General features: G+C 41.5%; 2 protein-coding genes across 3 annotated transcripts; one reads left to right on the forward strand and one right to left on the reverse strand.

The window, feature by feature from the left end:
• Positions 1-42: 42 nt before the first annotated feature.
• On the forward strand, positions 43-3,248 carry marveld3 (MARVEL domain containing 3). Of its 2 annotated transcripts, none has more exons than XM_061276986.1 (4): positions 43-169; positions 845-1,086; positions 1,506-1,603; positions 1,738-3,248. In XM_061276986.1, exons 2-4 carry the CDS (start codon positions 845-847, stop codon positions 2,346-2,348), a joined length of 951 nt encoding a protein of 316 aa, XP_061132970.1. In that variant the 5' UTR covers positions 43-169; the 3' UTR covers positions 2,349-3,248. The 2 variants fall into 2 exon arrangements, with proteins under 2 accessions (XP_061132970.1, XP_061132971.1); XM_061276987.1 differs by having other exon boundaries at positions 71-169; positions 810-1,086.
• A 270-nt stretch (positions 3,249-3,518) lies between these two features.
• phlpp2 (PH domain and leucine rich repeat protein phosphatase 2) lies at positions 3,519-27,969 on the reverse strand. The gene is made up of 18 exons (XM_061276988.1): positions 27,689-27,969; positions 25,905-26,038; positions 19,933-20,123; positions 19,508-19,633; positions 17,244-17,398; positions 16,156-16,302; positions 15,776-16,006; positions 14,518-14,720; positions 14,090-14,150; positions 13,900-13,995; positions 12,656-12,811; positions 11,022-11,222; positions 10,783-10,945; positions 10,567-10,697; positions 9,766-9,876; positions 9,323-9,517; positions 9,017-9,248; positions 3,519-8,601 (listed from the first exon to the last, which is right to left on the reverse strand). Exons 1-18 carry the CDS (start codon positions 27,961-27,963, stop codon positions 7,312-7,314), a joined length of 4,098 nt encoding a protein of 1,365 aa, XP_061132972.1. The 5' UTR covers positions 27,964-27,969; the 3' UTR covers positions 3,519-7,311.
• Between the last annotated feature and the right edge of the window lie 25 nt (positions 27,970-27,994).

The following is a 27,994-nucleotide window of genomic DNA, read 5'->3' on the forward strand; positions in this document are numbered from 1 at the left end:
AATTATTTTTTGCTTTTATTTAGTGCGTCCAAATGGAGCTGACGATAATAATCCAGTGGGCGTGGTGCGCCACAGGTGAGCCGTCAAATCCGGAAGTAAACGCCATATTCTAATGTTATTGTTTTTGTTTCGTATAAACGCCCAAAACTAACTTTTCACACAGACCAAGGTAGGCGACTTTTACACTAAGCTTTAACTTAAACGAACATTGCACACTGTGAGATCTGACCGATTTCGATTTATGGAAAATTACGATCTCGTCACTACATACTGGCCACCTGAAACGATTGAAAAGAAAAATACTTAATACCGAATGTAGGCTAATTGTGCTATGTATGTTTTGTGAATTCATTTTAATTCTCATCCACTAGACAATTCATTGTGTACACCTGCACGATTTAAAGACATCCAATATAAGAGTTAAGTGCGGTCTGAACAAACGCAGTAATGCTGCTCAGGTACAACAACTAGTGGGCATTTCAGTGCTACCAGTTGGCTCCAGGAGGCGAGTACTACATGATAAATGCTAAATAGGAATAAAATCACTCGTAAGACAGTAATCATTCCACTAGTGCAATGCATTACCTTGTCAGTAAGGACAAAGAATGGACTAGTACGACATGGACCTTAATAACGTTACCAAGGATATGGAATTAATATTAAATATAAAAAAGATTTTGCAAAGGCTAATTTGATGCAGATATGGGATTTTTAAATTTATTATTGGAATTTCAATCCTAACCGTGAACTAAAGCACCTATTGATCTCTATCATTGTCAACTACTCGAATACTATGTGTTTTGCTCAAGTGTTAATGCATTAGAATGTATGTCCTCAATTGAAGATGCCAGAGAGGGGCAGATACCAACCGAGGAGCGATGCGTATGCAGATTACAAGAGTAGAGACAAGGATTCCCCTCGCAGCGTGGAGCATTTCAATAAGTATGACAGCAGAGATCACAAAGAAAAGCCCAGACTCGCTGGCGAGAGAGACTCTGCTGGTGACAGGAGGCCCAGACAGAGGGACATGACAAATCCCTCTCAACCTGCTTTCACAGACCACCATCATCAAGGACCCTCAACACTGTAAGCAACCAGATACAGTAACACACAAACTGTCAAGCAGTTGGTCTCAGTGACGCTGTAAAATGAGTCATACTGTGGTCACAAGGGCTGAAACGATCAATCGAATCATTTGAATTAAAAATTACGTGCAATCATTTTCCCACATCGACACGTTACTGCATGTATGTTACAGAGTGTACAATCAAGGTAATATAAACATAGTTAATATAGCCTACCACCCCAAGCCAGAAGATAATCAGTGGTGAAGGATGTGCGTAGGCACTGGTGTGCTTTCAATCACTTTGTCAAACAATCGTAAAACATAATAAGCCCATTCATACATGAGTTTCCATGGCCAACAAATGTAAAACAATGGGAAAAAATCTTGTCCTGTATACAGAATGTTGTGTAGCTAAATTTAGTCCATGTGTTCTTCACAGATATGGACAGCCTTCAGTGTATTCCTCTGATGATGAATATCATGAGCGACAACCCAGAGAAGCTCTTTACAATCTTCGATATATCCTCACCAGCCGAGGTCAGTTGCGTTGTGTGATGACAAGACGATAAAACCGCCCGCTGTATCTTCTAGCTTGGGCTTGGCTTCTCGTGCATAGGGAAAGTATTCCTTCCTTCCTTACATCAAAATTTTGCTTCTCATGGCTGTTCCAGGCCTTTGCCAGCTGATGGAGGTGTTTGTCAATCTTCTCATCATCATCTGCGCCGGCGTGCCTCACAGCAACAATGGCGGCTACCGCGACCTCGCCAGCTTGGGCGGCATCTACCACTATCACTTCGGGGGAGCTGGTGCCTTCCAAGGTGCCGAAGCAGACCGTGTGAAGGAGCTGGACAGGTTGTTCCATGAGCTCAAGAAGCCTCCATACGCCTTTGCAATGGTGTGCGGCGGGATAGTCATGATCTACGCCCTGGCCATGCTCGCCCTGGGTATTTTCCGAGTGCCATACCGCTACCCGCCCGTGCTCTTGGGAGAAGCTCTGGTCAACCTTCTCATCGGTTTGGGCTACATCGCCGCGCTGGCTTTCTTCTTTATCAAACTGCAGGAGAACTACAACAACCCCATCTGTCAGGAGAGGGAGCGCATGTACAAGAGCAAAGGTCACAAGGGCTTCGAGTGCAAGTTTCATGGCGCGGACATTGCCGGGGGTCTCTTTGGCGTGCTGGGTGTCTTTGTGTTCATCTTCGGGGCCGTGTTGGCCGTCAGAGCTTTCCGCACTGTGCGGGAAATGAAGAAACAAAATAACAATCCGAACGATCGCTTTTGAGGACAGTTGGAGCAAAACTTGGACTGTTTGGGAAAACAATGAATCTGGGAACCTTTTACACGTTTTGAACTACAATTAGCGTTCCCGCAATTATTCACATTGGATAGGGACAAAGAAATAGTAGAAAATAATCTTCAAAACAGAGGCTCCAAGCTGTTTATTGCCACTCTCGGCTGAAGGTTCTTGTCGAACTCTACATGAAACAAAGCAAAGTACATATTGTGTATTCAAAACAACTGCATAGTCTCCGTTGTCTTAATGCTAACATTCAATGGGAAACTCCATCCATCGGTGCAGATGCTAACAGTTAGCATTTGTGACAGTGTTGCTGTCCTTTGAATTAAGCACAGGATATATGATAACAAACAGTGCAGTAACACGTGTAGACAGACAAACTCACAAACACATTTTTTCCACTGTGAAGAGCAAGGAATATCACCGCCGTATCGAGAGGCCGAGAGAGGAGCTGAGCCTCCAGTGCAGTACTCTATAGCATATACTATAATATACATATAATATACTCCCTCCAGGTGGCCAAAGTGTACACAACCTATTTTTTCTCATTCAGACAAACACATTTGTTTTGTTTTGGGGGAAAGGATTGATGGCATTTTCATTCATTTCAATGGGAAAGATATGTGCATGCTCACGGAACAAATTAAACTGTCTCTCAAGGCACCTCTGTAGTTTCTTGGCACCAAGATGCAATAAAATAATGCCAAGCAATACATTTATATTAGCTTTGCGCAGTAGCTAAAAGGCAGGTGAACACAGTAGTCATGTATTATTTGGGGCTTTTTTTAATTTGAGCATTTTTATCTTCTGTTTACGTACATTTATATTTTGTACTCTTTTACTATTTTGTACTATGTATATATTAAAGTACTGTTAACCTATAAATGTTCATTTTTTTTTTTCTTCGTTAAAAAAAGTAATCAATATTCAAGTACAATTTGCATAATCTAGAATTGAATAGTCAGATAAAACTATTGAATTACCATATTGTTTTTGAGGTGGTAAGCATTTGCCACACATTTTACCCGACATAATAAACTTGAGTGGTCTTTAAGACAAGCTGCCAGAGCATCTACGAGTTCAAGCTGTCATTACTTGTTCCACCAACAGATAGCAGATGTACTGTATTCAGCTTTTAACCTAAATATGGAACTGGTACCCTTTTTATATTGTAAAGGCTTTATTTTCTGCACAATTATGTGTACAACTTGAAATGGACCCTTCTTCACAAATGCCAGAAAATAGCTAATCACATTCAGGAGTTTAATACAAATGTCTGAATGAAAGATGAGACAAAAAAAAAAATCTTTGTGTAAAATGTCCATAAAATGTTTGTCGAGCCTGACAAAAAAAAAAAAAAGACTCAGAACCTAATTTTATTGCTACTTTGCAGGATTTTAAACCTAGCCTTGCATGACCTCTCATTGTAGCTTCATCTTCTCCCTATAAGCTCTAATTAGGTATCCTAAAATTAGGTTAACAGCAGCATCAATTTGCATGTTCACATGCAAACGTAAAACATTACATATACCCAATTTTGTATTAAGGAAATTGTTTATACATATTTTACGGTGATAATGAGGGCATGCTGTCAACATCCATCAACATCCAGTACTAGAATGAGACCCCATCATTTAAAATTCCATAGAAGATAGAGAAATATTCATTTGCAATGAAGTAAAAAAAATAAAAATCAGCTTTGTGGTGTCAATAAAAATAAAAATATTCAGGCCGTTCTAGAAAATAGCATACATAGCGGAACTTGGAGACTGAGCACTGGCTACTTAGGTCACAACAACCGCACTGTCTTGGATCATTTCCACTCACAGTATTCACAACAACATGCATACATTTATTGCACATCTAGCATATGTGCTTCATTTTACACATAAACACAGACATTTTGGAACATAAAAAAGTTTATACATGGGTTCCCATTATAATGCAACATGGGCATAATAAGAACACTCGGTACTGGACGCGCTCCACTAAAGAGTTAAAGGGAATATTGTCAGTAATGCACTGGACTGTGCTCCACTACCCTGTGCTCGCTCATCCTGCATCTATACAAATGTGTTGGCTGAACGTGGGGACAGAGAAGATTTATATTAAGTTCTAATGTTGTATAATATATATGAATTTCTCTTAAAAGGAAATTAGGGATGCTGTCCAGGCATTCAATGAGGAACAAACTAACCAAACTCATCTGTTAAATTTATGACACTCACTAAATGATTAAAGCAAGTTTAGTTGCTGCAAAAATGATACCATATCGCAATAGAGTGGATATAAAAAGTCTAAACACCTTTGCTCAAATGTAAAAAAATAGGAATAAGATCTAAAAACTTAAAACAAAGCAGTAGCGTGCTATGAGGCTATTTTACTATTCTCCAAATGGGGCCTAAGGTGGAGGTAGATAAATTATGAAAAGTTCCAAATACCCGTCAGTGTTTGCTCAAAACAAAAATGTTAGCAAAAGCCCGACTAGATCAGCTGAGTTTTTTGGGGGGTTAATCAGAGGCAGTTTAAATTGTGTCAGATGAAGAAAAACACATCAGAAGATAAAAACGGGTGTGTACACCACATTATCTTTGTTGTTTATTGTTCCACTAATACACACTGTGTGAACAATGAGGAGATGGTAATTGTTTTGCAACATTTGTGGGAAAACATTTGTAATGTACTCATTTTCATCTCTCCACACTTCTGCCTAAAAACACCTCGCATGCCCCCCCATTGAACTACGCAGTAGTCTTCACTCATTCTACGTTTATAACAACGACACACACATCAAGTGACTTGGCTTAGACTCGGGTGCAAAAAAATGTGATTGGCACAGTCATTGTTATAATGCATTGTCACTAATTTATTATTTGCACAAGGTCTCATTATTTATAGTCAGGAGTGGTGCACGTTTTTCCTCATTGATTCCAGCAAATATCGGTTTACTTCACATAATACAAACGCTGCCTCTTCAGTTTGTTTCACATTTTATTAATCATTGTGATGTGCAGTTGCGCAGGGATTTCAACCAAGTCTAGTTCCTCATATTGAATGATAATGCTTTGCAATTCGTGCTAGCTTATGGCGCTTATGATATATATAAAAAAAAAAAAGATTACTGCAGGGGAACTGTAACTGTATGAAAATAAAGGGCTCTCAGCACTTATGTAGGTTACATGATCTCAAAATCACTCAAGCACACAATGTAGATTACATTCTCACATACTCAACTCAGTACAAAGTGCTTCAGTAATTAGTGTTGAATCCTTGAAGATGACAAGTAACAAGACAAAGACAATTAAGGCTTCAGAGATAATAAACATGTCATGAGTGGGATTCAACCAATGGCTCTTTTTCCTTTTGGAAAGTCAAACTATGGAATGCCACAACTGCACCATGACGCCAAAACAATATGTCTAATTGGCATGTGCAATTACCGGACTTTGGTCTTCTGAACATACACTTTCTCTTTTGGCACCGGGAACCGAGAGTCGTTGGCCTGCATTCTGAGATGTATACCTCGGAATTTAAAAAAAATAATAATGTAGTTTAAAAGGTTAAACAATGGAAAGCATTATTGGCATTATCAGACGGTGTTTAGAAATTCCTAGAAGGAATCTTTATATGTATACACTGAATTCATGGACAAGTTGTGTGTATTCACTTTTTGAAACCTATCCTCTATTTGCTGAAAAAAACAAAACAAAGCAATGCAAGTATTTGGAGGCACCTTGTGGCATTTTTGTGCCAAGGAACTATGCTGAAATGAGCTTAGTTTTCTTTTTGTTTAGTCAAAAGTAGTGCTTTGCCACCATCTATCCACCACCTATCAAAAATCGATTTTAAACCTTTTTGTCAGTTTCTCGCACTTTCACAATTTAATGCTAAAACTGTTAAAGACTACTAGATTTTTATATTTGTCTGGTCTTGTTCAGTTTTGGAATACAAATATATTTATGGTACTTGCGTACAGTAATGTGCATCCATTTTTGGGACCTTCCAACCAAGATGGCATGATTATTGTTCTGCTGTCACATTATTAGTAGCATATTATGGGCGGGCATTCATCTGGGGCATAACATTGACAAAGTTGCTAAATTTCAAAATCGTATTTGCTCTGGCTCACAAGCAAGAAATACTGCAGCCGTAAAGGCTAATAAATGCTCGGTGGGACTGGGGAATCCAGGTCCACGGATTAGATTCGAGGTGGCCAAAGCGTGAAGGATAATAAGGGTCGTGATGGGAACAAAATGAACAATAATAATCAAAAGTTAAGAAATCGCCACACAGTGTTGGTAATCATGGAAACTCATTAGCTCTGTTAGCCATAACACAAACCTGACACATAGTTGAGGCTGTTTTTCCTTTAAATGTATTGAACTAAGTGCCTCCTCCCACCATGCTTCAATTTTTCCTTATGCGTTCCAAGGTGTAAAAAGTTTAGACACCCTTGGGTTTGGAAGGCGCAACCAGGACTCCTCCTGAGCATTGGCAACCCACACGATCACATAATCCCATAATGGAAACACAAACCACGTCAGCGTCTGGTGAACTGAACTGAAGTTTGACGGAAACGGGCCTATATGACACTGAATGGCATCCGTAATGTAAACCGTATTTCCTTTAACAAGCTACTGGAAGAGGAGGACAAGCTGTGTCGGCCTTCGTTCAGCTCTACTCTAAAACAGCCGTGTAGCCTGGGAACTCTGAGGCTGAGTCGTCCGCAGTAGGCACTTTTACTAGAAGAATATGACCCGCACTGAGCATAGTCATGCACAAAGTGTGATTTTCCAAGAACATGACAAGCTTGACAGTTTCAGGCTGGAGTCACAAAGTCATGTTCGAGAACTTCCCCCCCAATAATTCCTCAACGGACACATCGGCTCTGCTTTCCTGCGATGGCACAATAACAGCATGGCAGCCAAGTTGTGCTGTGTTTCCCCTTTTACAAGGCAGTATCATAGACCTCGGGCTTTACGATCGGGGTCGCTGCAGGACCTGGCACCAAGCTTGGGGCAAATTGAGCAGGAGGTTGTGATTGATCCCACACCGCGTCCTTTAAGGAAGGAGGTGCGTTGGGTGCGGAGGGGGCTGAGACGAGAGGGCTCTGGCCTTTTAACTGCTCCCGTACTTCCTGCTCCAGACAAGGAGGCACAATCAGCTGGTCGTCCGGGTCCTGCTGAGCCGGCGCGGTGAAATACCCAGACTTCTTTTTCGGCGCCTCCAGGGCCACCTCGATGAGATTATGACTGTCCTCGGGGGCCACCACGGACCCGTTGGGCAGCTTCTTCCCAAACAGGCATGAAGTTGAAGGTGATTTCTTCAGGTCTGCGATCTCTCTTCCACAAACCGCCAGCAGGCAGCCGTTTGTCGCCGAGACCACTACGCTGTTCTGTCTGCGCGTCTTGCCATTGGGATAATCGGACCCTCGCTTTTCAAAGTCTGCCTCCTTCAGACTCTCGGGGGGCCCTGACCGCAGCTGGAAAGCGCAGCAGTGAATGTCCACCTCCACTTCCACCTTGCTGCCATTGGAGATGACGCCCTCCAGCGGAGTCTCGTCGTCGCTGTCCAAACCGTTGTCAGAGTGGTTGCTGGAGAACGTAGCACAGGAAGGTTGCCGCTGGAACAGGGCCATGTGGCTCCCCAGCCCGACCGAGCCGGGCACCATGATACCGCACGACGTCGCGGCGGGGTGAAGGCTACAACGTCTCTCGGGGCGCGGAGCGCCTCCCGAAGTCGGGTGCTCATCGGAGGCGGTGGAGCCCGCCTCGCTGCCCACCTCGGACGCTGACGTCTCGCTGTTGAACTCGGAGACCACCCCGCTGGTGGATGACAAGGTGCCCGTGTCACTTGGGGCTGGCGTCATAGATACGGTCACAGGGACGGGAGGAGGACCCCGGGGTTCAGGGGTGTAGACGTGTGGCTCACAAGTGCAACTGTCCTCGGCGATGTTCAAGGCCACGACTACAGCCCCGATGTTGTCCTTGCAGCCGTAGCTCTGGGCCAGCGTGCAAAGCCTCTTGGCGGCAGCGCGCGGGTCCCGCACGGCCTGAACCGTGCACACGGCTTCCTGGTAGGATACGTGCTCAAACAAGGCGCGATTCCCCAGGATCAAGAAGTCATCCTGGGATGAGAGCGGCTCGGTGTGCACCCAGGGCTTCGGAAGCACCCAGGGAGACAGATAAGAGCAGCCCAGCAGGCGGGAGCAGCATGTCACACCGCTCACTTTGTTATCCTAGAAAACAGAAAATTCCTCGAGGTAAGGCGCGTGTGACTATGAATATCCAGACAAATATGAAAGATGGATAAAACATTTTTATCTTCAGCTATACGCACTGGCAAGCAGACTGCATTTCAGGAAAAACTCTCACTGTCTAAGAGTATGTTTTTATTTGTGTATAGATTCTCCGTCATCCAGGTCATAAAACTGCTGGAAGGGCGATTGCGGGCAGTGGTATGCGTGGTGAGCAGGGAGCAAAGATTAAGGTTGTTTCTTACCAATGAGTCACCAATATTGGTCGGAATTGTGCAGACAAATAATGTTCTAGCACATGGACCTTAAGCAGGGCATCAAAAAAAAGCTCAAAGGATCTTCCATTGAGTCAGTGACATCAGGTTGTTTGAATGGCCCATTAGAATCTGAAATTTACCTCAGTGATGATGGCTTTGCTGAGTTTAACTCTTTCCATCTCTTCAGTACAGTTCTCCAGGCTGTACACCTTCGAGAGGGCGACAGGTCGACCGTCCCGACACAACACCGCCTGGCAGGTCCCCACGTTGGCCACGGTCACACTGAGGTAGCCTCCTGGCTCCGAGGACTCGTGGTGAATATAACACAGCAAGGCAGAGGCACCCAATTTCTGGCCGACCGTACCTAGTTTCCTGTTCAGATGGTCAAACCGTGGTCAGAGACGGACTAAAACCGTAGAAATCACATTTGGGGGAATTGCACAAACCTGTGTGATGTTAGGAATGTATTGCTCATATACACACTGTCAATCGTGGAATGTTGTACTTCCTCGCACAGCACGTCACCCATGGTGCACTGCAGCAGCCGAGGAACTTCCTCATTGCGGTCGCCGTCAAAAATACCGTAGCACGCTTCCAAGCTGTCTCCAAGTCGGTCGATGGCCAGTACAGACACACACAACCTTGTTGCAAACATGACAACTGAATTCAAATGCGCACTTCAAATACATGTTTTTATTGTGATGATTTGCAGTTTCGAATTTATTCATACTGTATCCAGATACACAAAGATGTCTTTAAAAAGCTTTTTGGCAATGTACTTTTAGATTTAACAATGAAAATGGACTTTATTCGCTTATTCAGATGGATATTATAATTTGGCAATATGTACAGTAGAGTATAACTTTCTGACACGAGTTGAAAGACTCACTTGTTCCTTTGGCCACTCATTTCAGAGTAGCCGTGGCTCCACGGAGCCGAGGCGTTTTGTGAGTCTCCCGTTGCAGTCGATTTCTGGTCCAGTTTCAATGTGGTGATGTGACTTTAAACAGGAGATACAATACAATAAGTTTTAGTACATCACCACAAATAGAGCTGAAGACTCAATGAAATTCTTTTAAGAACAATCTCACATCTAGGCTTGCAAGGTTTTCACAAACCTTCCATGGGGATTAACAGAAATTTGGAAGGAATTTACAAAAGTGTTGGTTGGCTCTTAAAGGGCTAACTAAATATAGTTTGGGGAAATATAATTCTAGTACAATCCTGACTTTAAACAAATAGGTTTCATGTAAGTACAGTCGTACCTTACTTTACAAGTGACCCAACTTCAAGCCAAAATTTGAAGTATTAGCTCTACTGAAGTGAAATAAATATTGGGTAATTAAGTATAGGCTATTCTTCAATTATGAACGTTTCATGTACAAACATTTGTGGATATGAATTTTTTGTTTATTTTAATTGTATGTATTTATTTATTTATTTATTAGTTATAATTGTATTTATTTATTTATTTGTTATAATTGTATTTATTTATTTATTTATTTATTTATTTGATACAGTACCTTTCTAATACTATCCCACCAATTTCCATCAAAAGATTCCAATTTATCATATTTCCAAAACTCCCCCCAGCTTGCCTTGCCGGGAAAATGTTCTCACCCTTTGCACACAGCTAGTCACGTCTGGGACATTAAGGCAGGGTGCAAAAGAATTTTGGTGGGTGACTCACTTGAAGAGATTGAGAGTTTTGTGTTCCAGCATCAAGCTGCTGTTGCCCGTCAAATCCAACTCCTGGAGGCTCGGCGGTAGCGATTCGGGCAATTGGATCTCAGTCAGCTCGTTACAGCTCAGATCCACAAGCTGCAAATACAGGACATAACCCACTTTTCAAATGTGCAAAAAAAAAAAAAGCAATTAACATATAAATCCCTAAAAGCTGTCTGACCTTGATTTCAGGAAGGTTAAGGATCTCTGGGAAGACGTTAATGTGATTGGAGTGCGCTATGAGAGTGTGCAGTTTCTTGCAGCTGGACACCGTGGAAGGGATGCTCTTCAGTTTGTTGCCACTGAGGTTGAGCTCCTCAAGCAGCTCCAGCTTACTCAGCTTACTAATGTCAAACAAACATAGCCAACTTGTGCTAAACAACACTAGAGACGCCAAAAACGGGCTCAAATTGAACAAACCTGGCAGGGAAGGAGAGCATCTGGTTGTAGGCCATGTGCAGGACCCTCAGGTTGTGATGTCCTACCAGTAGAGCGCCACAATTTTCATTGAGATTGTTCCTGGTCAGGTAGAGCTCCTGCAGCGTGCTTAAGCTGTCATCTGATTGACCGCTTGGAGGGATACTTTCCATGTTATTGGCTGACGCATTTAAATGTTTTAGACTGTGAAGGGAAGGGAGAATTATTGCAGTGCTAATTAGTTTCTCGGCAACAGCTTCGACCTCCAATACAATCATCCAATATAAGTGGTATTAATGTAACAATATGCTTATTTTTATCTTGTACTTTGCTTTGAATGATATTGAGAGGTGGTTCTAATACTAGCATTCACGTTGAGTTCAACGCAGTTTTATCCAAAGTTGTTTTGCCCATTATGAATAAAAAATGTAATGTGAGGTTCTTGGTGTTCTCCTACAATCCTCATTAAAGGAGACATATCATGGAAATATACTTTTTAATGGTTTACATACAAATAGTTGGGTCTCTAGGGTTTGCTGCTCACCCATCAAGTGTGAAATGAATTCATCAAGTAAATCTTTTGTTATTAGCCATTTTCTGGAAATAGACTGAACCCTTCTCAGTCATATTTGTGTTTCCACTCCATGTGCCTCATTGGCCATATGCACGGATGCGCACCATAATTGGCAAGCTTATGAAGTGCTGCCTCCAAGAGTGAAAATGCTTTTATTGTCACTTTTTTCTTATAGTCTGGACTTTTGTTTTTTAAAAGAAGCCACTTACCTAGTTGTGACGCCCTAGCCCCGCCCCTATTGTCTTTGTAACAGAAGCCTTCAGGTACCTTCATACTACTATATAACGCCAAGGAGTTTTTTGAATTGCAAACACAATAGTCACCACTTTTTTTTTTTTTGCACGCTTAGCAGTTCAAACAAAAAATGAAAACAGCGAAGAAAACAGCCAAACAGACTGGCTCCATGCATCACTAGTTTCTGACAAAAAGTGTAGCAAATGACCTTTCGTAAAAAGGAGCAGTGACATAAACGCAAGATATTTTGCTTTGGTGACACGTTGATATATAGAACAAAAAAAAATGGATTTGATAGAAAAATAATACACGCTGACTCACCGCATCGGCTCGAGCTGAGCATCAGTGGCTTTTTTCACATTGAGTTTGTCATTCACTCCATCATCTTACTCACACACACATTTTACTACATACCACAAGGTATACGCTATTTGCGCCATACATACTATGAGGGGCCGGAATTAGTCAGCCTCCCAATGTATTGGCAGTTCTCTCCCTTATTATTGATGTAACAAGGGAAGATCCCTACTTTTTGGGTGAGAGGTTCCAAACATTCTTGTCGCTTGGATTCTGCATAGCGAATCCGCCGCCATGATTACGTCTCAGCATTTGAGACGCAAAAGTCCATTAGAGCACTAATGGGTGTTAAGTGATTTAGCTCACAGGAAACAGGCGGCTAAATCTAGCTCACGTTGCAGTTTAGTATATCCATCTAGACCGCAATGCTTCCATACACAAGAAATGGTTGGCACCTCAGACAAACCATGATGACTGAACCAAAACGATAGTACACAGAGATGAAAGATTTCAAAAGATTAGCAGGACTCACTTCAAGGCCTTGAAGAAGAGACTCTCCGGTAGTTCTCCTATCTTATTGTGCTGAAGGTCCAAGACTTCCAAGGGGATGTGGTCCAGCAAGTCTGGCAATCTGTGCAAGTGATTGTTCCCCGCTAGAAGGGTCTTTAAACTCAAGCTGTTGAGTAACCTGTCACAAAGAACACATTCACGGTTTGGCATTTGTAAATGCATCCATTTGCAGAATTTGGGGGGAAACAATCCCTTGTTAGTTGGTGAAAAATTAAAAACTCACTATTTGTGGTCAGGTTGAATCATTCTAAGAAGTTTGGCAACATCTTGTGGCATTTATTGACAATTTGTATTCTTTTTGACGGGTCGTCAATTACTCACAGGTTTTTGCTATTTGCAGCAGTGCATGTCGCAATTCCAACTAATGAATGGGAAGACTAGCTTGGTTCAACACAGTTGTTTTTTCACGTGCCATTGTTCAAAATTGCCAGTGGATGCCACATGATGGCAGCAAAGTACTATTTTTGTCAGAATAAAGCTCCTCATGTGGCAACATAGTTCCTTAGCAGCAAATTGTCACAAGATGGTGGCAACACACTACTCTTATCGAAACGAAGCACCTGAACCCACTACAAGATACTGTCTTTGGATTCAAAATGGCACCAAGATGGCAGAAAAACACTACTTTTGTCTAAATAAAGCTCCTCAACTCAATTCAACATAGTTCCTTGGCACTAAAATGGCACTAAGATGCCACAAGATGGAGGCAAGGCACTACTTTAGTCTAAATGATGCTCCTGAACTCATCAGCTTACTTTGTGTTCCACTCATTACATACGGCATCTGCCTGGCTGGTATCACAAGACAAGGGTGCCAAAATAGTTCTGTACAACGTAGTTAATTTGGTACGCAAAACATTGTGGATTTAAACTAAACTTTGCGGGATGAAGTGGTTGTCACCAGCAATCACATGCCAAGAAAATAAAAACTTTTGGATGTTCATCATTTTTCCCTTTTGTTTACTGTGTGTCATGCTTCTAGGGTGTCACGCTATTTCCATAGTAGCTGCTGTAACTAATGCCAACACACTCAAGGATGGAAACTTGGCTTTACGCAGAAGATGACGACTGTGCTTGTGAATGAGGGCAGCACAAGGAAGGATTGTGGATAGAGTCACTGGCTCACAGTCACAAGCTCTGGGTGTGAATCCCTACTGGAACCTTACTATGTGGAGTTTGTATGTTCTCTCCATGATTGCACCCTAACCTGCATGGAAGCTCAGCGAGGAGATTGTGCGTGACATCCAGCATCTCCATGTTTCTGCAGTCACACACCCAGTCTGGTAGATGCTCCAGGATGTTCCTGTCTCGCACAGACACACAAACACTCATTTGATAAAGTACACTTAATATAATAAATAAACAATGGGTACACATTGCTCACAGTCAGAACTCACTGTGATAGATCCAAGTATGTCAGTTGATTTGGGACTGGGTACACGCTGACTGCGCTAAGGCCTGCAGGCAGATGGAGGCGGCAGTTAGCAGTGTCTCAGCACTCTTCTGTCAGACATTTACTGGACACTACGGTAGGTGCACTGATGTGAGACATCCACTAATTTTTTTTGTCATCTGATTGGATTTCTGCCTTTATGTGCTGAAATGTCCATCTAATCTGCCCTGGGCCTTCATAATCATTATTGCTGGCTGATGTAACTCTAACTGTACTATAGAAATTAATCTTACCCCCAACACTTTAGTTTCTTTTCCCAACTGACCATGCAAGGCCATCAACACACAAAGACTACTGAGCATTTGGATTATTAATTATGTCCAGTAAGTCCCCACTGAAGGTCCAGATAGGAAATGGACAATCCAGACTCACGGTTGCTGCCAGCGTGGAGCATTCGGAGCGCGAAGCCGTCGATCATCAGCGCCCGCAACTGGTTCCGCTGACAGAGGAGAGTCTCCAGGCTACAGATGGAAGTGAGGTCCAGCGAGTCTAAACAGTTGTCCCTCAAGTCCAGGTGGGTCAACTGGGTCACCGCCTCTGGACTCTCGCTTTTCACACAGCGTAGTCCATTTAGCCTAGACGAGACAGCCAAAAAGAAAAACTGGAAATGAGGACGTGCCTATATTTGATTACATTCTCTTGATCAACTACTAAAACGAGTGGTGCACAGTATGTGGAAGATCATTGCAACTATTGCGTGATGAATAAAAAGTCTTTGCCTCGATCGTCGACTCACTCGACAGCACGATTTTATCTCTTGTTTTTATTCGCATTACCTCCAGTCAAGTGCGGGAAGCTCTCTTCTAAATGTCATGTAAAAAAAAAAAAAAAGAATAAACAACTGCCCTTTCACGACGAACGCCGCCTGCTCACTAATTCATCACAGATGCACCTTGTCCTTGCGGATACACCCGCTCATTATTTTACCCACATCCCATCGTAGCGCTCTGGTTGAGTTATCAGCTGAGGGCAGGCCACAGGTCAAGCGAGAGAAGGAAATATGGGCAAGAAGAAGAAATCAATGAGCGATGAAGGGCCATTCTTCAAAAGGCAGCACTGAGCCAACAAATACAAGTAAGTGCAGCTCTAGGAAGATCTGGGGTGTGAGGAAGGGAATAAAAAAACATGATACCCTAAACAAACTGTCATTCTATCATTAAAGCGCAATAAATCCAAACCAGAATGAAGACCTAGTGGAGCGTTAGGAATAACGATTTTTATTCAGTGAAATGAATGGAAATGCCATTAAACCATTCCATCCTGCCCTGTTTCAAAATCTACTCAGTGAGCTGCAGTAATAATCGTCAAAACGACAACACACAATGGATGAACATATGCCTATACTTCTAAAACATGCAGGCTAGCAGCCCTTGTGGACCGCATTTGGAGCTAAGTTCAATATCATTGGGGCCGAGCTGGAGCCATGACCCATCAGATTTTGAGCTTTAGTGAAAAACTGCTTGCTTTGTATGACAGTGCTTTCATTTTGTAATATCGGCCCCTACAGTACTAGAGTGGAGCTTAATATTTTGTTAGCAAGGTAAGATTATGATGTCGTTTTTTTAAATGACCAGGTTTTGATTCGGTTTGTACTGGTCCTCGAGAGAGACAAAGAGCTGTTTATTCTTACCTGAGGTCAATGTGTTTCAGGTGGCTCATTCTAAGCAGAGCACACACCTCCAAACACATCACTTGGTTCCCTGCCATGGATAATTTGTCCACGGCACTCAGTCTCTCCAGCACTGGGGGGATGTGATTGAAGTCGTTGAAGGAGAGGCCGAGACTGCTGAGCTGGGACAGTCCGCCCAGCTCAGCAGGCAGAGAGCTCAAGTGGTTTCCATCCAAAGACAGCGTTTGGAGGCTACATCACAGGAAGGGAACCAAAGAAAAGTAGGTCAGAAGTAAAAGTATTGCTACTAATTGAAATGTTATGTATCAAAAGTACAAACTTAACAGTAAAAAGACTACTTGTGCCAAATAGTAGCACTGTGCCTTGTACGTGTGGGTCACCTTTGTAGGTTGCCGATTTGCACGGGCACGGTGTGGAGATTGTTGCAGGAGAGGCAAAGCTCTGTGAGGCTGAGGATCTCACACACACATTCAGGGAAAACACCCAGACGGTTGTGAGACAAGTTCAAGCTCTTCAACTGAGAGAACCTAAGGATCAAGTGAGCAGAATTACCTCCCAGTTCTCATTTTGTATGTGTGTTTGTCTGATTGAAAAAGGATCAAGGACTTTGTTTTTCACTCCCACTTCATGTCAGGGAAAGCGTGCGTCTCTAAAAAGGTTTCCAGTGAGTGTTTCTGTACTGCACATAAGTTCCAAGAACAAAATATGGCAATTAAAGTGTAAGGAAGCACAGCATGATGTACATTTAATAGCCTAGATGGGAGCAAATGGGGACATTTTTAGATGATTTATATATATACTGATAGCCTGTTCTGAAAAACCCAATTTCCGATAAAAGACTACGTTTGAAATCTTAATCAAACTGGAGAAATGAAATCTTTGTAGTCTTTATTGCAACTTCAAGCAAAATAATGATTGTTCTAATCTCTAATGTCATTTTAAGGTAGTCTGATCCCCGTCAAAGTCAAAGTCTGCTTTATTGTCAATTTCTTCACATGTCAAGACACACAAAGAAATCGAAATTACGTTCCCACTATCCCACGGTGACAGGACATAGTACACAATATACATACACAAAAAATAAAAACAAGAAGGCACAAACAATGAATAAATAAGAGTGATGAATAAATAATAAACAAATAACATAATAAATAAGAGGAGCAAAAATGGAGCAAGGGTTTATGTAATTTTGTAGCTAAACTCACATCGTGTTTTCCCCCCACTACCTTACAAATGAATATGCCATTATTATTTTTATAATTCTCTTGCATGTATTATTTTTTTCATTGCTTCATCACTTTGATTTGATAAACGTGCATTACATTTGTATATTACACATATGTTACAAAAAAAAAAGAAGTAACAACAAATCATAGATCCATTCTACTACATTGCAATGCCAATTTGAATTAGGTTCATTGTCCTATGCTAAACCATCATGTCAACGATATTTTGGTGAAGTTCTTACCTAGGGAGGTGGAGTAGACCTCCAGGCCCCAGCAGGCTCATGAAATTGTGCCGCAGGTTGAGGTGGGTGACGTCTTGGCTGTAGAACAGATACTCAGGCACTGCCTCCAGACTGTAGCACGACAGGTCCACCAGGCTGACTGTCTGTGATACCACCTTGAAAACACAGACATTTTTGTAGCACTTTTTTTAATGTATTGTACTTTATTAATGCATCCATTAATAATAATATAATGTAATAAAATAAAGTGAATAATTAAACAACAGAGAAGAGTTTCACAAGTAAGCAACCCAGTAAAATCCAGTTATATTAGTTGCTCTTCTCAGATGATAAAGAATATATGCCTGTGAGTATTCTTATATTTTATGCCAAAATGTGTGGCTACATTTGTTTTCAAATATCCATTGCTTAGGGGATGTAACTAACAAAATATTGACGCTAGTTTTGTTAACTGTAGTGTTTAGCATTATGTCTTAGTATTTAGCTAGCGCACTTTTGTCAGAACCGACCTGCGTGTTGTTGTTCAATGCTGGTCCGCATGAGTCTGAGGACATCGTCCCGCATTAACCGCGAGGCTGCACCCTGAGCAGCGGGCCAGAAAATGGGCCGGCTGCTCACAAGAGCATGACATCACATATAACTTGATTTGGGAAATGACAAAGACAAAACTGCTCATCTCCCACACAAACGCTCCGACGCTCTCTCTTGAAGAGCAACTGCTTTTAAAATAGATGAGACTAATTAGGTGATATGAGAGTGGAGCAATAGATTGACTGAAGGGAGAAAGAAAGAAAACATTGCGAGTCTAAATAATTGAAGCCCTGCGATAGACGAGACTGGCTACACAATGCACAACAGCTTCAATGAAAGATAGCCTACTTCATACCACAGTCCCACTAGTTATGCATGGTCATAGCAAGCCACATTGCATCCCAGTGGACCAAACAGGGCTATATACCCAGGTCCGACAATAATTTGCAGGCTAATGTTGCTGCATAATTCATGGTTTAATGGCTAATTTCACCATCTGATTTTGACCTGCATGCAGAAATCAGACCAATAATATTTACAGAAGATCTGTTTAGAACGTACATACAATGTAGTACATGATACAAAGTTGTTGGTAGAGTAATGCCTTGGGCTTTGCTTTCTCTATATTATGATATAATTATGCTTAAATCATCAATGTGACTTAATTGGTGTGGTAAATTCTACCCTTCAGAGGCTGTGGAAATATAACAATCCACTATGTTATTTGACTTCAAAATGTTAGTTAGCACGACAAAGCGGGCAAGTTGTTTTTACTTCTATCTTTAAGTTGTGGCTCAAAAGAAGGGACAATCGTTCTGTAAAATATCTTTGTTGCAGGAAAGACACAACAGCAAAACTTACAGCTTCAGAAACGTTATCGAAGTTTGTTGCCTTGACATTTTGAGTTCAACTAACATTTCTTTCCAGAGTAGAATGCTTCCCTAGTGTGAATTTCTGCCAAAATATTGAATTGCTTTATGAATAATAATAAAAAAAATAGACCAGACAGTTCATTGCCTTACTCTTTCTTGCTTGACACTGTCATTGAGGTCAGAGGTATGGAAGTTTTTCATTTCTTTAATTAGCCACCAAATGCAAGGTGGTTATTCGTCCAACCCGTTCATTAATGAGCTTATCTCCTCAGAAACAACCTTTCGTCCACGTCTATGTAAATCCAGAGGACTCTAAGACTGTACAGAAATCCATACGGACATGGCAAAGAGAAAGACAGAGTGAATCTGCAACTAATTGGATTCTTTTTTTTTTTAGGTTCTATTGGCTGTCGTCTCTCATGGCCACCATCATAAGATGCCTGTACCTCAGAGGATACGCTCACAACATCTGCTTGGCTACAAGAAAGAGCTAAAGCGCAAGAGACATTCAGTGAGACAAAGCAAAGCCACACATGCACACTCAATATTGCACTAAAGAGCAGCTGAATGGACAGACAAATAATGGATAAGGACAATAATGGAGGACAGGGCATTTAGTGGATTTAAAAAGTCTACACACCCCTGTTCAAATACCAGGTTTTTGTCATATACAAAATATTCAAACTAGATCAAGGTGATTAAATTTGCACTAAATTGATGAAGTAAAATTAAGTAGATTTAAGATTTTTCTTACAGTTTCAAGTTGGTGGCAACTGCTAACAAACAGAGGAGGAAAAGTGCTTGGTATAATAATGATGTCATGACATGAATAATGTGTTATTATTTAGTTTGGCATCTTACTTTGGATGCCTGTCGATGCCATCTCTGGTAGTCGGCCAACGTGTCGAAGTTGACAAAGTAAGTCTGAGCCTGCGATCCGGCCGAGCTGAACATCAGACAGTTTTGTCTCCTTTTCACCTCCTCCACCTGAACATAAACACACATCATAAAAAAGATCGACTGTCATTGCGACTTCAGAGTGACTCATTGTCAGCAACTCGTGCGTGTATATGATGAGAAGACAGGCAGAAGGAGAAGGGGTGAAGAGGATTGTTTTTAAGCCCAATTTTACAAAGAGCATGTGGACATGGGCCTTGCGTTGGAGTGGCCGCTTTAGAGTGCCTCGTTGTTTCGTCAGCAACCAGCTGGGGAGGATATTCCGGCCACCAGGCATCATTACGTTAGTAAATGCATTCAGCTAGCAATTTCTTGAACTGGGCACTCACCTTCCCGCCCACCAGGGGCAGGATGTGCATCTTGCCGGTTAGGCTGTCTTTGACGGAAGCCACAATGAGGCACGTTCCGCAGAGAATGACCTGTCGCTCGGCCCACTTGTGCAGCTGCGTCTTGCCCTTCCGGACGCTGAACACACCCTTCAATAGGGTGCGCTCCTGCTGGTCCGCATTCACGGGTCGCTCTGAGGAAAGACACATAAAGAGAGCGAGAGAGAAAGAGCGAGAGAGTGAGAACGTACACACTGACAGGGTTAGTGCAGAACCACAAACATCTCTCTCATGCACAGGAAGCCTCGCCTTCAAATAACAGATGCTGTAATGCGCAGCAAGAGAACAAAACCACAGTAAACTCCCAACAATAAGTTACAAGCTGTTGCTTGTAACTTATGAGGTAAAATAGGCAAGTGAGGCAAAATAACTAAGTGGGCATTTTGGTGCGACTAAAATGCCCAGGAGGCTATTATATACTTAGAGCTGTATTCTAGCAGGCACTAATGACAGAAAAGATGTTACTAGTCATCAACTAGAGCGTTGAATTGTCTTACTAGAGAAGACAAAAAGTACTACTAATAGATCAAGAATACAGAATGACTGCTCCAACAGCTTTCCTTAATTTTCTTTGAAATGTCTTCCCACTCAGAGGCTGTGATTGACTAGAAAACATCCTTTTTTCATCCACCTTCATTTTTCCTTGTCAAGGACGTCCAACAGCAAGGAAAGCCTGTCTTCCTACGCCAGCAAAAGTGATTATGACTGAGCAAAAGAGCTTATGACAACAAACTGTCTGCCAGGCACATCTACGGCAGCGACTCTTCCTTCACGCCACAATAGAGTGCTCTACAATGGATGAATTGTTTTTTTACAGGTTCATGTTGTTTTTTTGCGGTAATGATTTTAATACCTCAAGGTTAAATTCAACACTGCTTTCAATATAATGTTTGGATGATGTGTTTGCACAGCGGAGGACTATTCAAAAATGTCACTTTGTTGGGCTGACAATTTATTGAATTTTTTTATGTAGAAGATACTTATGGATTAGTAGTAGTCAACCACTTGTGTAAAACAACCTTTTGACTTATGATCTATTATCTTTATGAGAACATATGAAAAACACCACAGGCATATATTCTTTATCATCTGCGAAAAACAAGTAGCAGTAGTAGCAGTAGTAGGAGTAGCAGTAGTAGTAGTAGTAGTAGTTAGTAGTAGTTGTAGTAGTAGTGGCAGTGATAGTAGAATAGTACATAGTGCTGTAACTTCTTCATTTGTGTGTGCATGATTGTGTTATACTGCCCCCGGTGGTCACGAGCATCTTCATGGAATGGATCAAAACTATTTTATAACTATTTTATATATCTATATCTATATATGAAGTACCAATGAGCAATAGATTGGTGCGAAGAAAAAAAAAATCAATCCTGCTACCTTCACCTCACTTCATTAGTGGGGATCAGTGGAGAGTGTGTGAACAAACAACATTACGGCACACTGCACCAACTGTTCAGCATCACACACACAGCAACAACTCTCCAGAGAGCCCTAAACTCATTTGAGTGAGGAGAAGCCTCGCCTGGACCCACTTCTCTTGCTGTCTAAGCCTTTAAAAACGGATACAGGGCCTTGTTCCAAAACAGCTTTCACCCAAATGCCATCATCTCTAATTATCCGCATATGATTTACAGTATTTGTGGTATAAATGGACTTGGATGAGCAATGACCTCCTGCTTCTCTTATTACATGCAGCATTCTTACTCTTTTGCCTTCAAAAATCAACATTACATCCTTATAGCTGCTCGTTACTTTTGCGTGACATATTATTTATGGTCATTTGTGGATGGGTGAGATACACTACCTGAATGAATGTGAGGTGCCAAAATGAATCGATAGTTATTTGATCAGCACATTAATTGACGAGTATTTTGATTGTTGATGCATCATTTCGAGCCATTTTCACCCAAACTAGTTGCATCAACTATTTACCAGCTGTGCATCACTAGTAACATCTTAGTAGTATGCCAACACTGGATTACTATTGTGCAGGAATGTCAGGCAGTAGTGGAGGGGACGTTACCAAGACAGTCTTTCAACTAGAGGAGTAAATTTTCATACTAGTGAGAACAATGTAAAATGTGTGCCTTGTTCTCATAGAAGTTGGGAAACACAGGTCATTTCTACATCTACATGTGCATTGGACACATGATACTCACACCATGCTAGCTTCGTGCATGACCCTATCAACACATCTGAAAAGCATTAGTTGCCTTACACAATGTGTCCTAACCATAAAGCGCCAACTCTAAAACAAGTTTTGTCCCCAGAGGTCTGCGGTGTTATTAGTTGCTATGGATATATGCTTGTTGTCCAAATCAAAGTCCAGTCCGAGCTAGTAAACCTCTACCTCCTGCTTCATGACTGCAAATAAAGTCGACTCCATGGGGCTTAAAGTGGGTTAAAAGTCAGTGGATGTTGCACAAGGCTGTTTATCAAAGCGTATGCAGGGTCGGAGGAGAGAGCGCGATGACAGATGGGGCCCGGCAGACTAATTGTCACCCTGTGCAAAACGCCCTCCCAACGACGGGGGAAGAGTGTCACCTCTGAGCAGCAGCTCCCCTGAGATAGTCATGTTTACAGTCCATCCATTCATATACACCAAAAAAACGTATATATTCATTGTTTTTAGTATAATTGTGTTGTTGCAAGCCAAAATCTGAATGTCAGATTCAAATGAAGTGGGGGGAAAAAAAGGAGAGCCATACCCCGATATCTAAGGACTGCCCACCAAGCAATGTGGTTGAACGTGACTAAGTAGACAAGAGTTGATCCCCCAAAAAGTTACACTTGGCAACTCTTCGCGATTTAGTCCCCATGTATCAATGAGTCCCAAGAATTCGGTCTATATTGTATCCCCAAAATTTTATTTTAGCTCAATTAAGACCTTGCAAAGGACACCGCAAATTCATCATCACTTCGCCGCGAATAATTTTGTCTTGGTCTCGTTTCCTGGAAACCCATCTTTCTATCTGGATGATATTTATACCATTCAAATCTTTTTTTAAATCATACAATGGATTATTTCAAGGCAACTGACAAGCACTTAGAAGTCACACTCAGAATAGTAACGCCTTTGCTGACACTGAAAAGGTTCGGTCACGTGCCTCCTCTTGGTTGGACTTTGTTGCTCTTTAAAAACTGGACTTAAGTTGTCTAAAAAGATAATATTACACAGAATTTTATGAGGTTTGCAAACAATCTGCGCCACGATACATCCGGGTGGCAGAAAAAGTGATTGACTACACCCCAGCGAACTGAAAGGATGACAAAAACTTGCAGTGTTTGGGGTTGAGGTTAAACTGGTTAACTTTCACATTAATCACTATCCACTCACTTTCAACTATTGTTTCTGTATTTCTAAAGGAAAGTATGTATGTTTTTTCCAAACCAAAGAAAAACTATCACAGACACATCACATTAGGAGGCGCTGTCAAGAAATGATAGGATTCTCCTCTCGCGCTTGGGGCCATTTGTATTTCATTTTTACATTAATTTGCATTCGTCTATTCACTGTTAATTTGATACAGTATGAAGTTGAAAATGTACATCTGCTTTTTGCTTGGCAGTTTTTATTCATATTATTGTCATCCAAAGCTTTCTCTATGAATCTACGTATATCGCCAATCATCTTTCACACCCTCGTGATATCATTGATGGTACTAATTTCAATTAGTCTATGGTGTTTTGCATAATATGTTCGCATTAAGCTAGTGGATTTTGTTCGGCAAGGTTTATTGAAACTCTTTTGTTGCTTGCACTAAGAATTACTGATCTGTAGGTTTTTAAGTAGCAATTTTGTTTAGCGTTTCCCATCATATGTTAGTATTAAGCTCATGGAGTTTCTTTTGACAAATTTATACAGTTTGGGTGAGGATTTTAGTGCTTGCAATGGTTAACTCTCTGTTTTTTTATGTGTCAGTTTTGCAATAAATGTCAACTGAGAATGACAAATAAAGCGCTTGAAACGAGTTTGTGGGCGAGAGTCTTTTTTTCCATTTCATTTTTGTCAAAGGGAATGTCAGTGAGAGAGTGAAAACAGGCGCTGAGGAATACTTTCAAATATATGTTTCAATAAGTTTCAATGCATTCAAAGCGTGTGGAAGGTGTAAAGTTACTTTTTGGAACTTCAAACTAAAAAACTTTCAAATGGTTTCTCTATATTGCAAATGGGCCTATCGCCCTTCCTAACAGGCGGTAGACTATGATTAGGATCTGATAAGAACCGGTCCATCCATGTACAAATGGGACGGAGTAATAAGAACAACTAAGTACGCTCTAGTGTGTCAGAAATATGTCAACAATGCGACTTATTAAACACTGATGCTTTGATTGGGGGCCAAATCAATAACATTACTTTATGTGCTGTGATCTCACCTCTCCCACATGACTCATTGTGGGATAGCGACGGTGGGTCTCAAATACGCCGGCCGAGCGAGAACACAGCCCAAGAGGACCAAAATGAAATGACAGCAGCCCAGCTCCCTACAGCTGCACGGACAGGACTGACCTACACAACCACTGGCCCACGGGTCCCCTGCCTTTGTTTTCTTTCGCAGGATTTTGATGAAGTCAGCATTAAGCCATCATTACTGTTTGTTTTCATCTCATCAGAGCAGCCCAGCAGGCCCACACGTGGGGGAGGCTCAACATGACGTTCTTTATCAAATAAGACAAAAAACAACAACCATAGGATAAGAATGTTTGTTTTAGTTTTTTAGAGATGTGAGTCGCCTAAAATTCAAGATATGAGAACTGTATGGTGGCAATTATAGGCTTCAAGGTATTTATTGCCCATCCCACTTGAATTTTTCCATTAAACAGAAAATGATCCATTTAAACAGAGATATAAAATAAGTGGTATAGAAAATGGATGGATGGTAAATACAACAATGAAGCTCGGTAGAGTACACAGACCCAACCAACGGCTGGCTGAATAATTCCAATTGGCGTTGCAATTTATGAATTTAAAAAAAATACATTAACCAAAGACATATTATAGTCTATTCTGTGCATCCACAAAAAAACTGACATCAAATAGAAATTTGAGTAAATCATAATGATGACTTGTCATTGAAATGCATGGAGGCAATTGTGTACGTTGCGTCTGATACCGCAGCAATAAATTTACTGTGCATTATGTTTAAAAAAAAGATTAAGTAGTGTTACACTGACTCAGCAGAAACAGCAATTCCTGTATTTAAATTATGTGCACATATAGTAATATAAAAAAATTATGTGAATATAAAATATAAAGAAATTCAGAAATTTAGTGTAAAAAAATAAATAGAAAAGGAAATATTCTAGGATAAGTTAAGGCTTTTAAGAGCTCCACAAAGACTGATTTCTAAGAATAGTGATTTAATAAAAACTCTCTTCTTCACCCTTGGCGGAAGAAACTAATTTATTCTTTAAATATGTTGCTACCCTAACCTTGGCAGCATCTTACTGGAATAATCAAGGAAAATAAAACTTCAAAACCTGATAAATTAAATTCAGCTACAAATGCAAAGCAGTTGTGGTACGGTATGTTACATGATTTGTTTGACTCCCCATTGCCAGAAACAAGGGAACGTACATTGGCTTATAAGGGACAAAACCATCTATAGTAATGAGGCAGCCTACAGGAGGGCTGAGTAGTGCAAATTAGGAATGTTTAGGTCACTAAAGGTCAAGCACTTCATTAGCCACACCATTAGCCACACTCACATATTTGAACAAGATCCAATCGGAGAACTGCATGAACAACAATACCTTTGTAAGAATAACAATGCCAAAGCGAGTAACTCCACTCAACCTTTGCTCGGCTGGCCCCTTTCTCCCCATCAGAGGAAACCGGACCGCTATCATGAACAGACAATGAAGATGGATGATGATGCCGGTGATGATGATGGGCCCCGTGGGTCGGTACTCACCGCTGTAGAAGCGGATCAAGCAGCTGAGGTCTGAATTGGCAGCCTCGTGCTGCACACGCACCGGGTCGGCGTAGCCCATAACGGCCAGATAGTCGTAAAGCATCTGGAGAGGACGCTCGGTAGGCTCCAGCCTCCTGCGGCAGAACGCAAGCACAAAGCAGGATGACAACAGGAAATATAAATACAATAAACGTGCATGGAGGACTTTTGGAGCTGTTATGAAGACAGCGGGTGAGCTGAATACCTCACAGTAAGCAGCATGTTGTTGTTTCGTAGGAGAGGGAAAGGACTTTATTTTCATTGTGTTGTGCTTTTCATTAGAAATAGAACAATATTTGCACAAGTGGAAATCTGCTGAATAAAAAAAAACAACAACATTGAACATCTGACCCACCCTGACAAAAACATACAACGGAAATGTTGCAATTTGAATATCATTTTTGGAATGAGCTGTACACTCGTGCTGACATTCTCATTCACTTCAATGACATGCAGAACTAATGTTTTTATATGTACAGACGTTTTATAATTTTAAGAGATACAAATAAACTATTATTTAACAAATTCTATATTTTTGCAATAGAAATTACATATACAGTGGACATAAGAAAAGTCTACACACCCTTGTTGAAATGCCGTTTTTTTTTTATGAAATCAAAAACCAAGAGAGAGAATATTTGAAAAACTTTCCGCCATTTATGTGACCTGGCTATAACATATTCAAATCAGGGGGAAAAGCAAGTTAAAATAAAGAACTGATAATATTTGTTGGACAAGTCTGCACACTCTCTGATAACTAGGAGGGTATACACACTTGTTGTTATTTTCACTTGTGTCCAGTGATGCTAAATAAGTTCCGGTGAGGTGCAGCGAGAATTTGACATTTTCCTGCGGCTTTAATTACTGTACAAGAAAAGTTTTAATGGAAGTGTGATTTATTCATGTATGGCATGCATATTAAAACCAGTTGGAGAGTGAGATTTGTCAGAACATTTTATAGCCCTCAAAAGTGCCACAAGGTCCTGCAGTTGCAGCCCGTACATACAAAGTGAAGATGGATGAGACTCCTGACCTCAATGTATTAGTCAGGCTGCTTTACTAGGCCACTTGTCCTAGTGTGCCTTCTCTGTCTCTTTGGGAGGAGGCGATCGAGAATTCTGGGAGTCTCCCGTTTGGAAAACGTTTTGGGCATGAGCAAGTGGGAGGAAACCGAAACCTGGCCTGAGACCGACCGGTTGGCGTTACCCGTCATTTTGGTCCACAACACACTTAGAGAAGCCCCAGAAATAGAACAATGACCAGGATGGGTGGATGTCCTCTGTTAAAGGAGACACATTGTGTGGTGTTTTTCACACTTTAAAACAGTTACCAGGTGTCTTGAGAAATGCCTCTACCATTTGCCAAGCAATTGACTTTATAAGACTTTTTTCATTAGGACTAAAAACTTATATCTTTTTTTATTCCCAAAGAATATACTGTTCTTCTTTTTGTAGATTTTAAAAACAGCTCTCCAGGTAGAGCACTAAGAGAGTAAATAAACAAACAAACCATCAAGTCGCAATCCCAGTACGGTATACAAAGGTAATCCAATGTCAGCAATATCCTGGTTTTAAATCTTGGAGATTTCTGTTATTAATTTTAAATGGATCAGGTCTTACTGGCAGACAGAGAGGCAATTTAAGTGCATCAGCCCAGGACTATAAAGTGGAGCCACTCAGCCTATCCGCCATCTTGAACGAGCCCGTAAAGAAAGAGCAACGCTGCCGAGATGAATATGTATTTACCTGAGTAGATCTCCATGCAGTTGAACAAAGAGGCCCTGTCCATCCCTCTGGGCGCACATCTCTTCCACTGTGGTGCTGGTGGAGCAGAGCACCAGCTGCAGGTCAGGCTGAAGAGCGGAGAAGGCCTGGGGTCCAGAGGCAGGTAATTGGGGGTCCACCGTGCCGCCATAGAGACACACGCAGCCTCGCTGGGTGTCGCTCCTCAGCCAGTCGCGTTCCCGGGATCCGAATCTGTTCTTTCTTGTCAAGCAGCCGCGACTCCCGACTCGCTTCATGTTACGCTGTGGACAATCACAAAGGAATGAA

This window comes from Syngnathus typhle, linkage group LG4 (genome assembly GCF_033458585.1).
Source record: "Syngnathus typhle isolate RoL2023-S1 ecotype Sweden linkage group LG4, RoL_Styp_1.0, whole genome shotgun sequence".
Classification (NCBI taxonomy): Eukaryota; Metazoa; Chordata; class Actinopteri; order Syngnathiformes; family Syngnathidae; genus Syngnathus; species Syngnathus typhle.

Excerpts from the sequence above, each read along its gene's own strand:
- phlpp2 (XM_061276988.1), bottom strand. The coding sequence starts at position 27,963 with ATGAAGCGAGTCGGGAGTCGCGGCTGCTTGACAAGAAAGAACAGATTC. Across the intron at positions 14,151-14,517 it reads GCTCCACGCTGGCAGCAACC|GCCTTAGCGCAGTCAGCGTG; the intron begins GTGAGTCTGGAT and ends ATCTGCCTGCAG. Across the intron at positions 9,877-10,566 it reads AAAACTCTCAATCTCTTCAA|TCACATCACCACATTGAAAC; the intron begins GTGAGTCACCCA and ends TCCTGTTTAAAG.
- marveld3 (XM_061276986.1), top strand. The coding sequence starts at position 845 with ATGCCAGAGAGGGGCAGATACCAACCGAGGAGCGATGCGTATGCAGAT. Across the intron at positions 1,087-1,505 it reads CATCAAGGACCCTCAACACT|ATATGGACAGCCTTCAGTGT; the intron begins GTAAGCAACCAG and ends TGTTCTTCACAG. Across the intron at positions 1,604-1,737 it reads ATATATCCTCACCAGCCGAG|GCCTTTGCCAGCTGATGGAG; the intron begins GTCAGTTGCGTT and ends TGGCTGTTCCAG.